The sequence below is a fragment of the Rhagoletis pomonella genome, unplaced genomic scaffold (genome assembly GCF_013731165.1).
Source record: "Rhagoletis pomonella isolate Grant_MI unplaced genomic scaffold, Rhpom_1.0 Rhpom_scaffold_00002, whole genome shotgun sequence".
Taxonomy (NCBI): Eukaryota; Metazoa; Arthropoda; class Insecta; order Diptera; family Tephritidae; genus Rhagoletis; species Rhagoletis pomonella.
The window spans coordinates 3,848,692-3,862,680 of NW_023458556.1; the positions used below are offsets into that span (position 1 = coordinate 3,848,692).

General features: G+C 42.0%; 1 protein-coding gene across 1 annotated transcript; it reads right to left on the bottom strand.

The window, feature by feature from the left end:
• Positions 1-7,115: 7,115 nt before the first annotated feature.
• Positions 7,116-12,815, bottom strand: LOC118734408. Its single transcript, XM_036464131.1, has one exon. It carries the CDS (start codon positions 12,813-12,815, stop codon positions 7,116-7,118), a length of 5,700 nt encoding a protein of 1,899 aa, XP_036320024.1.
• Between the last annotated feature and the right edge of the window lie 1,174 nt (positions 12,816-13,989).

Genomic DNA, 13,989 nt, shown 5'->3' on the forward strand with positions numbered 1-13,989 from the left:
CAGCAACATGTGTTTTGCTCTCATTTTACGTTGAACTTAGAAAGTAAAACACCAAAAACTTGTGAATTTGTGAAGGTATAACCTTGGAAGCAATATAAGTATGTATATAAGTAACTACTTAGTTTAATTTCTCCGATGTTTAATTTGTTATTATTTACATATGTACATACATACATACATACACACATTCATTTGTATGTGCATATATAAATTTATGAAGCAACAACGAAAGCAGCAGCAAAATTCGATTTCTTTTTTTTTACCGCTACAAGAAAAACTGGTTATTGGATGACTAGCAAATGTGTGAGCCGGTTGTATTGGCTCTGCATGGGTTACTACTATTACCAACGAGACAACAGCAAGGGATTCGTGTGCTCCAGCTTCTGGCCTTACGCAGCGCACACTAACACTAATTTCAGTTAATCAATTGCAGGCTACTTGATTTTTGGTTAACTGATTTAAGTACTTTTTATCAGTTAGTTTAGTGTTTTATCAAATTTCTTAAGTCAGATTTAATTACCGCCACTTGAATGTCGGATTACATACGCCATGAAATATAAAAAGTAATTCTGAATTGCAACAGTTTGCTTTTACTAAAACTTTTGACTGTGGCGATCACACACTATCCATCAACTACATCATTATCAGTAGCAATAGAAAAGAAAATCACAATAATAATATAATAAATTGACGCTTACACGTAGTGTAAGTGTTTGGCCGAGCTTCTCCTCCAAAAAGTATAAATCTATGATTACGCGTCTTTCTTCGCCGTCAACTAGGTTACGCGCAGCGTCCGGACTTCGCTCCGATCGGAGTAGGTTTACTCCGATTTGTTTTTTTTTTTTTTTTTAATTTAAAATCTGCTGCCTATTATTATTATTTTTTTCCATTCACATTAAGAATTTATTGCAAAATAATATGGCAACTTCTTATATTTTTACTCAATAACTTCTGTGGTAATTACCAACGTTTTATATAGCAAGTTGTAACAGAAGTTGTATCTTTTACTATTTAACATTCCTTGCGGACCAGAAAAATGTTTTGGAAGGTGTATGTTTTAGCAACTTGGCAGATTACATATATGCTGAGGTTTGCTATTTAACCGCACAGTATTGCTGCTGCCGCAAGAAAATTTTCGGAGATGAATCCAAGGATGCATTGTAACGTTAATTTTAGCGTTTACCAAAAACAATCAATCGTTTCTGTGGAAATTAATCAGTTTTTTATCGTTTAGGTAATTATCAAAATAATTATATTTTGGTTTTTAACGAAAAGAATTTCAATCGTTAATGCTGGAGTTGTGGCATGCATTTAAGTGCTAGCGGTTAATTGTGAGCTGGCAATGACATACAATAATAACTTTTCGTTGATTTATTTTGTTTCGATGTTAACGACTGATGATTTATTTCGTTTCAAAGTTAACGTTCGAGTTTTGTTTCGTTAATTCAGCTCGGAAACGAAACGAAATTATTTAGATAAGCTATCAAACAAAACGGCATCGATTCATATAGTTTGTTGAGCATCTCTGGATGAATCTCATTAAAAATAAACAATTGAAAGCTTAATGTTTGCAAGAACTCTCACCAACAAAAGGTCAGAAATTTATAAGTCTTCTGATAATTTAGTTACTTTTTTAACATTATAAATTTATTGATGGAAAGTTTGTTTTGAATACTTTTTAGAGATAAAACTGATTTACAAGAACTCCGTGCCAATGCTTTACAATTACAATGTAAACACAATGTATACAAATACATACATAAATATACATATGGGTGTTTCCTGCGTTGCGGACGTTCCGTTTGGAGACACTTTTTTCTATAGTTGGCTCTGAATGAACACAAATTTTTTGTCATGAGCCATGGTACAATAAAAACAGGTAGAAGCCAAATTGACATCGAACCTACAAAAGTCAAAGTTTTCGGGAGAGTAAAAATAAAAATGAGCGTGTGTAAGGAAAAATAAAAAATTACATTTCGCTGGTTGACGTTTTTGAGTAAATTTGAAGTTTTTTTTCTATTTATTTATTTTTTTAGTTAAAATTTGTTAATTTGTATGTTGTTTTATGTTTTTAATTTATGAGTTGCAGTGTTGTTGGAGGGACCTTCCGGCATAAGGGTCATAGGAACAGCACTTGGCATCAAACGTGCCTTTCCTGTACCTCCCGGTGCATTTATGAAATCTGCTGCTTTAAAATGTTTAACGCACAGCAAGGCATTTCGCTGCAGCTCTGGCCCACAGCTGCTTTCCCAACGCTCTTTACGCGAAGGACATTGAGGCACGTTAAATGGTATCTGCTTTATATTTAACACCACATAAAAAACAACGCTTCGGTGTTGCATTTTTAACACATACATTAAGTATAAACTGCCCAACACTACAAAAATTCAAATGTTAATTAAAATTTGTTATTAACGAACATTCAAAAAAAAAAAAAAACAACGATATGACATTCAAAGCGTAACGAAATATAGGAAATAAAAGAAAAACAAGTTGAAGTTTAAAGGTTTGGTTCTCATGAGAGCAACGTCATTTTGGCTTCTACCTGTATTTATTTATGTGCCTTGGTCATGAGCAGGGAAAGAATTTTTAGGACCTAAAAACCTATAAAAAATGCAAAATAAAATAACGGAATAGGCTGGAAAAGGCAAAATAAAATAGCGAAAAAGGCAGGAAAAGGCACTAGGTATTGCAAAAAAAGCAAAATAAGACACTAAAAAAAGACAGGAAATACTAAGAACAATCAAAAAATACATTTATTTTAGAAATGTTTATATTACAAGTAAAAGGAGAAAAACAATAAACTAGTTTCATTATATGAAAAATTTGAACTTTGAATCTTTGACTATTTTATCCTTTCGAGTTTCTAACACATAAAACTTTAATCTGTATAGTTGTAGTAACATTGAACCATAAGATGCATTTTGAAGTGTTCTGGCAGCATTTTCATTCGATTTTCGCGAAGAAAAGCCTTGAATGTACTAAATGTGCGCTCGACGTAAGTTTATACAAGTGGAGCTCAATTTAAATATGGAACGTTTGAAACGTTCATATTATCAGAAATAAGGGCATTTTCCTCGCCCTTTACAATTTTATCCACACCCCTTATTGTCTCCAAGCCTACGTTAGCTGAGAAAACGGCTTCGAATTTTTCCAACACCAATTTGGCAAGAGGTCCCTGCGAGATAAAAGTTTGAAATTTAGGTGAAAATTTGTTGCACTAATTTGTAGTTTTCTACAAATTGTTAAACTTGGGTTTGCATGGATTTTGTCTGAGAATGAACTATATTTTTATCGAAAATTCTTAAAAATAAATAAATAAACATAAGCGGCAAACAATATAACTTTGAAATGGCGTGCTATAGATATGAACGATACTGTACATAATAATAATAATAATAGATTGGCGCTTACACATATGTTAGTGTTTGGCCGAGCTTCTCCTCCGACTTGTGGCGTGCGCCTTGATGTTGTCACACAAAGCGGAGGGACCTACAGTTTTACGCCGACTCCGAACGGCGATTGTATTTTTATGAGAAATATTAAAATTTAAGCAAGCTGGACCGATTTAAAAATACCTCCAAAAATGGAGTTTTTTTATGAATAAAAATAGTTTCCTAAAGATGTTTTTTGAAAAAATTCCCTCAAATGACAAAACGGTTTAAGCTTAAAAAATTTACATAAAAATATTAAAAAAAGTAAAATAAATCAATAAAAAATTTTTGAACGGAGATTTTTGATGCTGTTTTTTTGACTTTTCAAAGATTGGTATAAGAAAAACTTGAATAACTGAACCTAAACTCTTCCGATTTAGACTTGTGAGGTACCATTGGAAAGATATTTTCTCGCCCTTTTTATTTCATTGCTAATAAGCTCATGCAAAGGATGCAAGAGAAGGGTAGGACGAACGAACATCATTCAAAGTTGAATTGAGATGTGTTGGTATTTGAAAAAAAAAAAATGGAACACGAATGACTTTTTTTTGCACATAAATAAAAATAGTGGGAAAATACCTTTCTACCGAGATCCCATAAGTTAAATCAAAATAGTTTTGGCCCAGTTATTTAAGTTTATTGTAAGTCAATCGTTGAAAAATGTAAAAAACAGTATCAAAAATCTCATTATTACGATTCCGTTGAAAATATTTTTAAATATTTTTATGCAGATTTTTTAAGCCAAATCTGTTTAGTCGTCTGAGGGGACTTTTTCTTTAAGAACAGCAGATTGTGACATTTCATGCTGCTATACCTCATGATTAAATAATTTTTTTTCAAAAAAAAAGGAAAACTACAAGATAAAAAGAAATTTTTATTTTTAATATTTATGCGTTGTAAAAAGTCAAGAAAATTTGTCATATTTTCAATATTTGCAAAACGACCAATTCTGCAAGTCACCCGTAAAATTAAGGACCGGTAAATAAATTGCTCTTGTGGTACAATACTGTGCGTTATTTCGCTATTTCGTAGAGCATCTTTATGAACGAACGACTTATTCAATTAACGCGCTCAGTTTGACTGCTAGGTAATGTTTTATATTTAAATTTTTATTGAAGTGTTAAACACAGTTGATTACAATTAAGTGGTTACATTAATTACTGAACATGATTATGATACTCAAAAAGCCAGTTTTAGGCGTTTGAGCAGCACAAATTGATATTTAAATTTGAATAAAACCCTGAATTTTTGAAGTTTTTTGGAATCGACGAAATCAAGCAATTCTTCATCGCATATCGAATTCGGATAATTTAAAACACTTAACCCTCTCAGCCATTTTCCACCTATAAAAAATATAAACAACCACTTAGCCTAGTGTAAAATAGCAATGAAGAACTGGAAGATCCATACAACAAAAATACACTGTTAGCTCAGCGGTTAGCGTTACTGACTTTGCGCATCGATGATGCGGTTTCGTCTCCTGCTGATTCTAGAAAAAGATGTCTGATGAGTAGAAGCTATATCTTCTACCGCTAAGACTTTGTTAAAGTAAATCTTAAAATAATACAAAAAAAAATATGTACAACCACTATGCGCACACTTACCTCCGCCTCTTTCTTTTGAACAATTCTGTTGAGCTGGATACTTTATTTTGCATCGAAATCCCAGACAGAATGAATACTGAATTATCCTGTTGTAATATATATTTTATATATTAACTAGTAAATTTTACGATTAAAGGTATCACATTCGAAAGCTTTTTTCCAATTATTGCTTGAATGCTGGTTGCTTTGGTGGTATGGCAGTATTTCGTTGAAGAAAGTTAAAAACCAGTTGGGCAAGTAAGACATGTACACATATGTATGTAAGTATGTTTACTCCAATGAACAAAGTTGCGCGAGCCTTAGACACAACAAAAAACATAATAAAATTAATTCAAGAAGCGTTCGACAGGTTTCGTTAACCGTTATTAAAATGTAACAAAACGCTAATTCATTTACGAAACTCACATTAGGTCGATTTCTATAGAAATGAATATGTTGATATGACCAATTTGTGAACAATAGCTTCTCCGGCAGTACATTCTACTTATATGCCCATAGTAAGTTGCTTGGGTTGCACATTAAATACGAAAATTTGCGTCGTTCTTAAACTTTAGGCACCATTCTTGATGCCGACGTGAGCCACTCTTTCCTGAACTGATGCATGATTCAAGATGCGAGAACAGAAGCGTAGCCGTTTTCATTTAAGTCAACAAAGGCTTGGTTTATTTAAGATATTAATATAGGCCCTTTACAACCCACACTGTCTATTTTATTTTGTCACCTTTTAAAATTTGTATACACATAGGTATCGGGCCGTATGAATAAAAAAGTCACAATCGTTTTTTTTTTTAAGTTGGTGGAAAACAAAAATTTCGCTGGAAAATGGGCCAATCGTCAAATCAGCGCGAAATGAACAGGCGAAAACACATCCAATAAGAATCAAATAAAGCGACAAACTCATTGTGTACAAATACAAGTGAGATATCTTAGCAATAGACGTCATCCTGGGCCACAGCTGCGATCATCTGTTTTTTAGAGTTGCTTATTTTGGTCTAAAGTGCGCTTTTTTGACCTGAGTTGCATTAAATAGTCTCTTAAAACTTGGTAGTATTTGTTGTTCAAATGGTAACATATATGCCCAAAAACTTGAAAAATATTAGATGATTGCTTTTTAAAAATGCTATTTATAAAATTTGGTTTTGATTGCGACATTAGAAATATTCAGATTATAAAAGTTTTTCACATATGTTTTAAGATTTTAAAGCTTTTAAAATGTACGGTAGAATGCAACAATGTGCTTGAATTTGTTTGCTTCTTCGTCAGCTTATTCGTTTGCAGACTAGAAAAATGGCGAACAGCCATCAAAATACTGATTCAAAATACACACAAATGGGTGCGCGCAGCAAAATTCAGCCCTAATGGTAAGTTCATTTCATCGTGCGGCGACAAGTTAAGAATTTGCGATACATTTTCAGGCGAATGTATGCGAACGTTCACCGGGGGAAGAGGTATGGGACGACAGCTGGCATGGCATCCAGACGGCAATCTGGTGGCTTTAGCATTAAGTTGTAACCGCGTTCAGATATTTGACAAAGCTGAAGGCGAGCTAATACAGTGCATTCGTCGCCGGAGAATGATGTTGCATTTCACCCAAGTGGAAATTTCTTGGTGACTGGCGGCGATGACGATACAATAAGATTGCTTGATTTATTAGAAGGTCGGCCAATTTATACACGGTAGTGGTGCACTTTAGCGGATCCATATAAAATACATTTTTTCCTGTATTCAACAGTTGCCCGTTTGGAAATCTAATTTGCATACATTTGATGCCAATAGCGCGCAACAAACAAGCCAGTTCTCAAAGAGCCCAAATTGATTTTAGGCATGTGTCGTTGGCCCCGGATCAATAAAACGAATTTAACGCACGTTTGATTTACTTGCGATAGCTGTGGTTTATTTCGCTGTGTGCCTTTCCGGGTGCTTGCCAACGAATGAAACAAATTTTACAAGGACAGAATATAAATGAGGGCGAATGAATTCGCCGCGATACAGGACAAAGGGAAACGACGAATAGGCAGAAAGGCAAACAGCGATCAGTTTACAGGGTAGCCAGATCAAACTTCAAATGTAAAGGTATTCATTCAATAGGTGGCGTTCTGGGACATCCCCGCCCCCGTGAATCTCCCGATTCACCAGCTTCAATATCCAGAACGGCTAACTTTGCAACGGCTCTTCGCTTCACCCCGGAGTTCGTGCGCACATCAACTTGCCGTATCTCACCATCTTTGCCAGGATACAACTGCTCCACCACGCCTCGGCACCATTGCCTTCTTGGAACGTTAGGGTCGCACAGGAATACTAAGTCCCCTCCCTTCAACGGTTTTGTTGGTTGACACCACTTCTCACGACGTGTTAGCGTCGGGAGATACTCCAGCACCCATCTCTTCCAGAAATGGTCTCTGAGTTGGCGAGCAATTCGCCACTGCTGACGCATAGCACGGGGAGTGGTTGGTATTTCGGTCACACTGGGCGTATGCGCAGTATTGGATGACCCCAGCAGGAAATCGTTCGGCGTTAACGGCTGCTCTTGGTTGGGAGAGATGGGCAGGTGCGTGAGAGGCCGGGAGTTGACGACGTTTTCCGCCTCGAGCAGAAAGCAATTGAGCGTGTGCTCACGTGGGGCCACTTCCTTTAGCGTTTGGCGCAACACTCGCTTGACGCACTGCACCATCCTCTCCCAGGCGCCTCCTTCAGCTGGGTTAAACGGCGAGTTAAATACCCAATCGATGCCTCGTTGCGACAATTCACCCTGCACACGCTCGCAGTCGAAAACTTCAGAGAATCGTTTGGCTTCATTATTGGCGCCAACGAAGTTCTTTCCGTTATCGGATCTTAACCTCACAGGCACTCCTCTGCGGTTAACAAAATTGCGAAGGACGATGATGCATGAGTCAGTGCTCAAGTCGTGTGCCATTTCCAGGTGCACTGCTCGTGTGGTAAGGCAGGTGAAAAGTGCCACCCACCGCTTTTCGGTGCTGCGCCGTACTGTTACGTTGAGGGGTCCAAAATAGTCCATGCCAGTGTATGTAAACGCCCTAACGTGGGGCGTGAGCCTATCGATGGGAAGCGGCCCCATTAGTGGCGGAACCGGTGTCGCCTTACGGAGGCGGCACACATTACAGCTGGCGCTGACGTTTCGTAGAAGCGTCCTTAACCGAGGTACCCAGTAGACGCGGCGGATGGCGCATATTGTAGCTTCAGAATTTTGATGACCCATGAGAACGTGATGATGTGCTGTAACTAGCTTCGTATATGCGTGAGTGGGTGGCAATATTATGGGGCGCCTCGTGTAGATCGGAAGCCAGCTGGCGGCATCAATGCGCCCGCGAGCACGTAGTACACCATCCTCGTCTAGGTATGGCAGCAGTTGTAGCAACGAGCTCTGTCTCGTTATGTCTTGTCCATCGCGTATCTGCTGAATTTCTTCGGAGAAGGATTCGCCCTGAACCAGTCGGCATAGGAGCAGTTTCGCCGCTTCAAGATCGCCAGCACTAAGACCGTAGGGACTCTTAATTTGAATTCGGCGACAGGTTTTGACGAACAGTATAACCCAGGCTGTGGTCCTCAACAACCTGTTGTATGAAGAGAAGCGATTAAAGTTTATGAAATTTTGACTTACGATGGTTAATGCGTGTTGTGGTCGTAGTTCTTCATCGTACTCATCTGAGTCTAGGAAAACTGCATCTTCGGAGGGCCAGGCATGCTCCTCTTCTCGTAGAAACGACGGGCCTAGTACCCAGCGCACAGTAGGTCCAAACACGATTGCGTGGTTCGCGCGCGTGGCTTCGTCGGCCACATTTTCTGCCGTGGGTATCCATCGCCACTCGGACACTTGCGTGGTGGCTAAAACTTCAGCAATTCTGTGCTGAACAAACGGCTTATATTTACGGTGCTTGCTTCGAACCCATTTGATGACCGTCGTAGAATCACACCAAAGGAAACGTTTGTTTGGTTTAAAGGAGTGTGCTTCGCATACGGCTTGCTGTAGGCGCGTTCCTAATACGGCAGCTTGCAGCTCTAAGCGCGGTACGGTAAGCGGCTTCAATGGAGCGCACTTAGATTTCGCGCAAATAAAGGCAACCTCTACCTCACCACGAGCGTTCTTGGCTCTCCAATACGTGACGGCAGCAAAGGCATTCTCGCTGGCGTCGACAAATGTGTGTAACTGTAGTGTTTCCGGCGCACCGTTGCGGAAGTAGAATCGAGGACAGGTATACCTGACTACCGATGGCAGTTGCCTCCGCCACTTTTCCCATGACGCAGCAATGTTTACTGGAAGTGGTTCATCCCAGCGTGTTTCATGCCTCCACACCTCTCGCATTAACAGCTTCGCCCCGACAACAAAGTTACCCAGGAACCCCAGCGGATCAAATATGGACATGACCACACTGAGGAGCTCCCTCTTCGTAGGACATCTAGTACCGCTCATCACCGCTTCACTCACGTTATTGAATTTGAGTCCAAATTTGAAGTTGTCAGTCGTGGAGTGCCAATGCAAACCCAGTACCCGCTCAGTGCCCAGACCATTCTTTATTCCAATAACCTTATCGACGTCAACGCCATCCAACGCAGCAATCACCTCCGTCGAGTTCGATGTAAAATTGCGAAGCTCGAAGCCGGCGCCCATGTGAATCGCTCTTACCTGTGCCCCGATGTCGATGGCTTCCCTTGGCGAGTTGAAGCTATCTACGAAGTCGTCCACATAATGATTTTCCAAAATAGCAGTAATAGCGCGGGCTGTATAGCGGCTGTCGCTGTTGTGTTCTAACGCGTTTCGTGTTTTAACGTAGTGGGCCGCACAAGGGGAGCAAGCGGCTCCAAATGTCATCACGCGCATCTCGTACACATCGGGAGTTCGGCCAGAGTCACCGTCACGCCATAAAAATCGCTGGGCGCGTCTATCCTCTGGGCTTATAAGCACTTGGTGGAACATTTCCCTGATGTCGCCACACAAGCCAACTGCCCGTTCACGGAACCGGAAAAGAATAGACGGCAGCGGTTTGTATTCTTGTGGCCCCTTAAGCAGGCGACTGTTTAAGGAGATGCCATTGACCTCGGCGGCAGCGTCAAACACGATTCGCAGTTTGAACGGCTTGTTCGGATTCACTACCGCGAAATGCGGCAAGTACCAGGTACGTGGCGTCGACGAAGCGTATTCAGACGTTGCGAGTCTGCGTGCGTAGCCCTTCTCAAGGTAGCTGTCAATGATTTGCTTATAGGCGACAGCAAATCCAACATCACGACTCATTTTTTTTTCAACGATCCTTAGCCTATTGAGCGCCATTCCGTAGCTATCTGGCAATTGAACGTCGTCGTGCTTCCATAGCAGTCCTGTCTGGAAACGTGGTCCAACGCGACAGGTTGTCGACTCCAACATGGCTCGTGCACGGATGTCGGCCTCGCTTTCGATAGGTGGCGATGGTCTCACACCAAAGCTCTCAGTCTCAAAAAAATCGGCGACCATGTCGTGAAGCGCTTCATCCCGACTGGAGTTCACGAATAGACACGTTATTGGCGAGGGCGAGCATTTACTAACTGGACCGAACACCACCCAGCCGAGCTCCGTTTTGGCTGCAAATGGCCCGTTTTTCCTCATCGTAATGGTGGTCGATGATAAACCCAAATGGCAATTGTCTATGCCGATGAGGAGTCGTGGGGTCGCACCAGAGTGGGGTTGCATTGGCAAGTGGCGTGCTTCTTTGTCGTCCAGTATTAAATCGCTGCGACTAAGGCTTTGTGTTGGCAGCTGAAGATTACGTACGGCGTGAACTCGTTGCAGGCTGTGCCTTTTTTTCATACCGGCACCGCTTATATGTAGGTCAACTAAAGTGGCAGGCTCTTGTACCGCATGTCCCCCGAACCATTGTACGTGCAGGCTGTGTGGCCGTCCTTGCAAGTCCAACTCCTTTGCAAGGCTACTATCGAGCATCGTTATAGATGAGCCCTCATCGAGTAAAGCGTAGGTGTCGACGCGGCGTTGCTTTCCGTACAATGTGACCGGGAGGATACGATAGAGCAGCTTTCTCTCTGGGGAGTTGGTAGCACAACTTAGTACTGTTGCGCCTTTATCGCGAGACGGTTGCTGATGAGGATTGTTTGGTGGCGACGTAAACCGTGATGACGCAGAGCGGGCGACGCTTCGTGACGATGACGTGGGTGGAGCTGACGGGCGCTCTGACCGGAACTCATGGAGCAATCTATGATGTGCCCGATTGCACCCATCGATACCACAAAGCTTACGTCTTCTGCAACTGCTTGTAGTATGACCCGCATTTAGGCAGGCGAAACATAATCGCCGGGATTTAACTTCGGTCCATCGATCGCTCACCGTTGCTTCAATTAGGCGCTTGCAGTCAGCTGGCTTGTGCTGGCCCTGGCATAACGGGCATTTTCTCGACATCGTCTCGTCCAAGTGGAGTACCATGCGGCGTTTGGGCTCACGAGCAGGATGTTGACATTCATCGTTAACCGTGCATATAACGTTGGCAAGTGATGTAAGCCAATCACTAAAATGTAGTGCGGTAGCTCGCATCTGCAGGGCGGTGGCGTACCTGCCCCACTCAATGCGTTTGCTCATGGGTAACTTCGCGATAAGTTCATCGAGCAACATCGGATTGGAGATATGATGTTCGGCGCCAGCTGACTGCAAGAAAGCACAAACGTTTTTCACTTTGGTCGCAAACGGTATTAGCTTACTCAAAAAATTCTCGGAAATTGGCGCTATTTCCTTAACCTGCGCTAACTGACTACGAACCAGTTGCTCTGGCCGCCCAAACCTGAACTTCAACTGTTCAATAATGCATCCAACATTGTTAGGGTGGATCAGCAACGATTTCACCGTCTCACGCGCATCGCCTTTCAAACACCTTTGAAGACGCTGGTTGTTATCAAAATTACTATACCCATATGCCGCCGTCGACTCCATAAACGCAGCATAAAACACGGGCCAGTCTTCCGGTCTACCACTAAAATCAGGCAAGTCTAGCAATTTCTTAGGGAAGTTAAAATTATTTGGTGAGTACTGTAAGTTTGCGAGAGCCCCGTTGGCCTGAGTTGTCGGTATCGGAGCGCTCGATGACTGCGATGAAAATACATCGTTCGCGGGGAGCGCTGAAGCGTTGCGCAGATTATCAGACATTGCGCTACAAATAACGGGCCGTGGTATAAAACTGTACGAATTCACCGAAGTAGGCGGCGGCATAAATGGGGCTTCAATAAAGGGCGTAGAGGTACCCGACTGTACGTTAGTTGGCAGTGCGTTTGTTAGCGGTGCTTCGAATTGCGTTTGCGTTGACCGCGGCGGCGCTGGCGGTGCTGGCTGCGGCGGAGGTGCTGGCTGCGACTGCGCGACTACGCTGCTGGCGTAAGTAACGGCAGAACTACCGTTGCTCAATAACGCTGCTCGAAGAACTTCATTTTGGACTTCACGCTCCCGCAACTGTACCTGGGTGTCCCTCAAGTGGAGCTCCAGCATGGCTATGCGTCTCTCGATGTCGTCGAAGTTATGACTAGCAGAGCTATTTTCGGGGATTTGGCGTGACACCGGCACGGAGTCGGTGCCTGCGACCGTGTGAACGGCTGGGGCGGCTGGGGCTCCATCGTCGATAGGCATTTGGTCGGTTGTGGCGGCTGTACTAGAGACACTGGTGGGCACGTTAGAACTATTACTTACTGCGGTGTTAAAGGACGCTTCCAATATTGGCGATAATAATGCGTTGCTGTTAATGCTGGTGTTATTCATGAGGCGGGCGCTTCTACGTGGCGGTGTCCGTTCCATGCGTGGAGGTGAAGACGGCAAACAAATTTATGTAGCACAAGTGGAGGAAAGTATGTGGCAGTCGAATTTTAGAGATATCGCAAACGTTGCACACATAACAAAGATTGGCAGCAAAAAAATGTTAACAATCCCAAATGCGTTGAATGTGAAAAAACGAACAGTAATGCTACGACCGCAAATAACGGAGGCGCTGCGGTGGCGTCGCAAAATACCGGTAGCGTAGGGCTTCGCTGGCAAATCAAAGAAACAGCATTGGCGCTGCTGCTGCAATAAGCGAAATAAAGTTGTCGTTGGCCCCGGATCAATAAAACGAATTTAACGCACGTTTGATTTACTTGCGATAGCTGTGGTTTATTTCGCTGTGTGCCTTTCCGGGTGCTTGCCAACGAATGAAACAAATTTTACAAGGACAGAATATAAATGAGGGCGAATGAATTCGCCGCGATACAGGACAAAGGGAAACGACGAATAGGCAGAAAGGCAAACAGCGATCAGTTTACAGGGTAGCCAGATCAAACTTCAAATGTAAAGGTATTCATTCAATAGGTGGCGTTCTGGGACAGCATGCAACAGCTCCACATAACTCCGCCATAGACACACCAGTTGCTGGAGTACCAAAAAGCTGTGATGACAGTATTTTAATTGATCCACGACAATCGGTGGCATATGGAATGCGTGATGGAAATTTTCTGGTGCTTGATAGCCAATATACTACAAGAGTGAAACGCTACAAGTGAAACGCTGTGATAGTATTTTTTCTCAAATTTTCATCTTTTATTTGCAGTTACATTAAGAAGCTCATAGAGGACAGAGCGGTTGGTGAGGAAGGTGTCGAGTTACTGCTGTACTGCAACTGGGAAAATCCGCATTTCGCACGTGCTCCACTCGTATGGAATAGTAGCTTATGTCGAGAGGCTGGTTTTAGTATAATGCGGCATTCGCAGCATACCCTCACTGGCGCCGAGCCGTTGAAGAAATTTTGGATAAATAAACGTGCAAGAAATAGTTCCGATACTAGCACGTCCATATTCTTGTTAAGGGTCATCAAAAAATTCCTTGTGTTGTAAATAATAAAGGGAATGCCGGATTATACTAAAGCCAGCTTCCCGACATAAACTACTATTCCATACGAACACAGAAATATAAATGTATCTAAAACTGAATAACTCAAATC

Coding starts and splice junctions, on each gene's coding strand:
- LOC118734408 (XM_036464131.1), bottom strand. CDS start 12,815: ATGGAACGGACACCGCCACGTAGAAGCGCCCGCCTCATGAATAACACC.